This window comes from Belonocnema kinseyi, chromosome 1, assembly GCF_010883055.1.
Source record: "Belonocnema kinseyi isolate 2016_QV_RU_SX_M_011 chromosome 1, B_treatae_v1, whole genome shotgun sequence".
NCBI classification, from domain to species: Eukaryota; Metazoa; Arthropoda; class Insecta; order Hymenoptera; family Cynipidae; genus Belonocnema; species Belonocnema kinseyi.
The window spans coordinates 99,048,076-99,049,953 of NC_046657.1; the positions used below are offsets into that span (position 1 = coordinate 99,048,076).

General features: G+C 41.5%; 1 protein-coding gene across 1 annotated transcript in view; it reads left to right on the forward strand.

The window, feature by feature from the left end:
- Window positions 1-724: 724 nt before the first annotated feature.
- LOC117179074 overlaps window positions 725-1,878 on the forward strand; it is a 13,678-nt gene continuing 12,524 nt past the window's right edge. Inside the window, exons 1-2 of the mRNA XM_033370717.1 lie at window positions 725-1,301; window positions 1,368-1,702. Coding sequence (XP_033226608.1) covers window positions 725-1,301; window positions 1,368-1,702 — 912 coding nt within the window. The remainder of the gene's footprint in view (window positions 1,302-1,367; window positions 1,703-1,878) is intronic.

The following is a 1,878-nucleotide window of genomic DNA, read 5'->3' on the forward strand; positions in this document are numbered from 1 at the left end:
CTTACAATAAATGCATTGAAATTTCGCCATTCCAATATCTTGTTTGCAATTTTTCCTTACGCTTGTACTGTAAAAGCGTTGTAGAATTCACAAAAAAATTTAACAGTGCAACTTTAAAACACTTGAGATCAGCAATGCTTGAAGTTATCGCATACAAAAGTTAAATTATTTCCCCTATGAAGATCATCTGGTATGGTGAAGTGTATGTTTAGTATAATTAAAATATCTGCAGTGGCTAAGTGATTGTTCAGCGGTGGCGCATTACTTATTCTTTTGTTTTATTAAAGGATTATCAGAAGTAGTGTATTTAACTCGTTGCACTTGGATGATAGAAGTTCACAGAATTCATGGAATTTACGAAATTCAAGGAATGCATGGAATTCAATTAATTCACCGAATTCATTGAATTTACAGAATTCCTGAAGTTCCTTGAATTCCGTGAATTCTTTGGATTCCGGGAATTTCTTATATTACGTAAATTGAACTAATTGCTTGAATTCCGTAAATTCTGTGAATTGAATTAAATTCCGTGAATTCCTTCAATTCCATGAATTTATTAAATACCGTGAATTCCATGAATATCGCAAATTCCGTAAATTTAGTTAATTAATTCAATTTCAAGAATTAGCTATCTTTATTTATGAACACTGTGTTTTTGTTAACGTAATAGAATATCCCAAAGACAATTAATAATTAACAATTGCTGCGGTGGGATTCGAGACAAATGTTTGGCCTCGGTTCGGACTCAGAGTACGCGGTCGGGATTTGTCCGATGGAAAATATCGCCAGGAACGAACATTTTAAATGCTGTCAGATATTTTCCGTAACCAACCAATGTGGGTGGGGTTCGCTCATTCGTGGGAACGCGACCTTTAGTCGCAGATTCATTAAAAACTTCTCGTTGATCGCGAAACCTCTAACAGATTTAACGGGGAAGAACGCGAAATTCGTGTGGGGTCCGGAACAGCAGGAGGCTTTTGATATTTTAAAGCAACGGTTGTTCGAGAAGCCAGTACTCGCCATATATAGGCTAGGGGCTGAAACCGAGGTGCACACGGATGCAATTCAGATAGGGATGGGAACGGTGTTACTACCGAGACAGGAGGATCACAAACTACATCCCGTGTGTTGCTTTAATCGAAAGACTAGCGAAGACGAGTCGAAGTGTCACTCGTACGAGCTCGAGGCACTAGCTATCGTGTGCGCACTAGAGAGATTCCGCGTTTATTTATTTGGAATAATTTTTATTATTCGAACCGACTGCAATAGCCTCAAGCTGCTTGAATCTAAACGGGACCTAGGTGTGCGAATAGGGCGGTGGTTTATGCGTCTCTCGGAATTCACCTAGCGAATCGAATACCTTAAAGGGGTAAGCAATGTCGTGGCCGACGGGCCAAGTCGAAATCCTGCGAAACCGGCTGAAGAACTAGGGTTGGTGGGTTTACCAGCAGTGGGTTTACGGATTACGACGGATTGGGTGGCCGCGATGCAAAGGGCAAGTGCAGAAATCATGCAAATTCGAGATAGATTAGAGGAGGGAGTTCAAGAAACCCATGAACGATTCACGACGTGTAATGCGCAAGTCTATCGCAAAAAGAAGGGACGTTTTCTCTTGTATGTGCTTGTCGATTTGCGAAACGAATTGGTCGCTGAAGCACATCGTGGACTGGCTCATTTGGGCGTGGACAAAACCCTCGGGAAGGTAAAAGAAACGAACTATTTCCCGAAAATGCGTGAGTTTGTGAGCCAGTACATAAGACGGTGTATTAACTGCCTCTATTTTAAGGCACCTAGCGGCAGAAAACCGGGATATTTGCATCCATTGGAACAGGGGATTATCCCCTTTCAAAGCGTTGACGTTGATCACCCGGGGCTGTA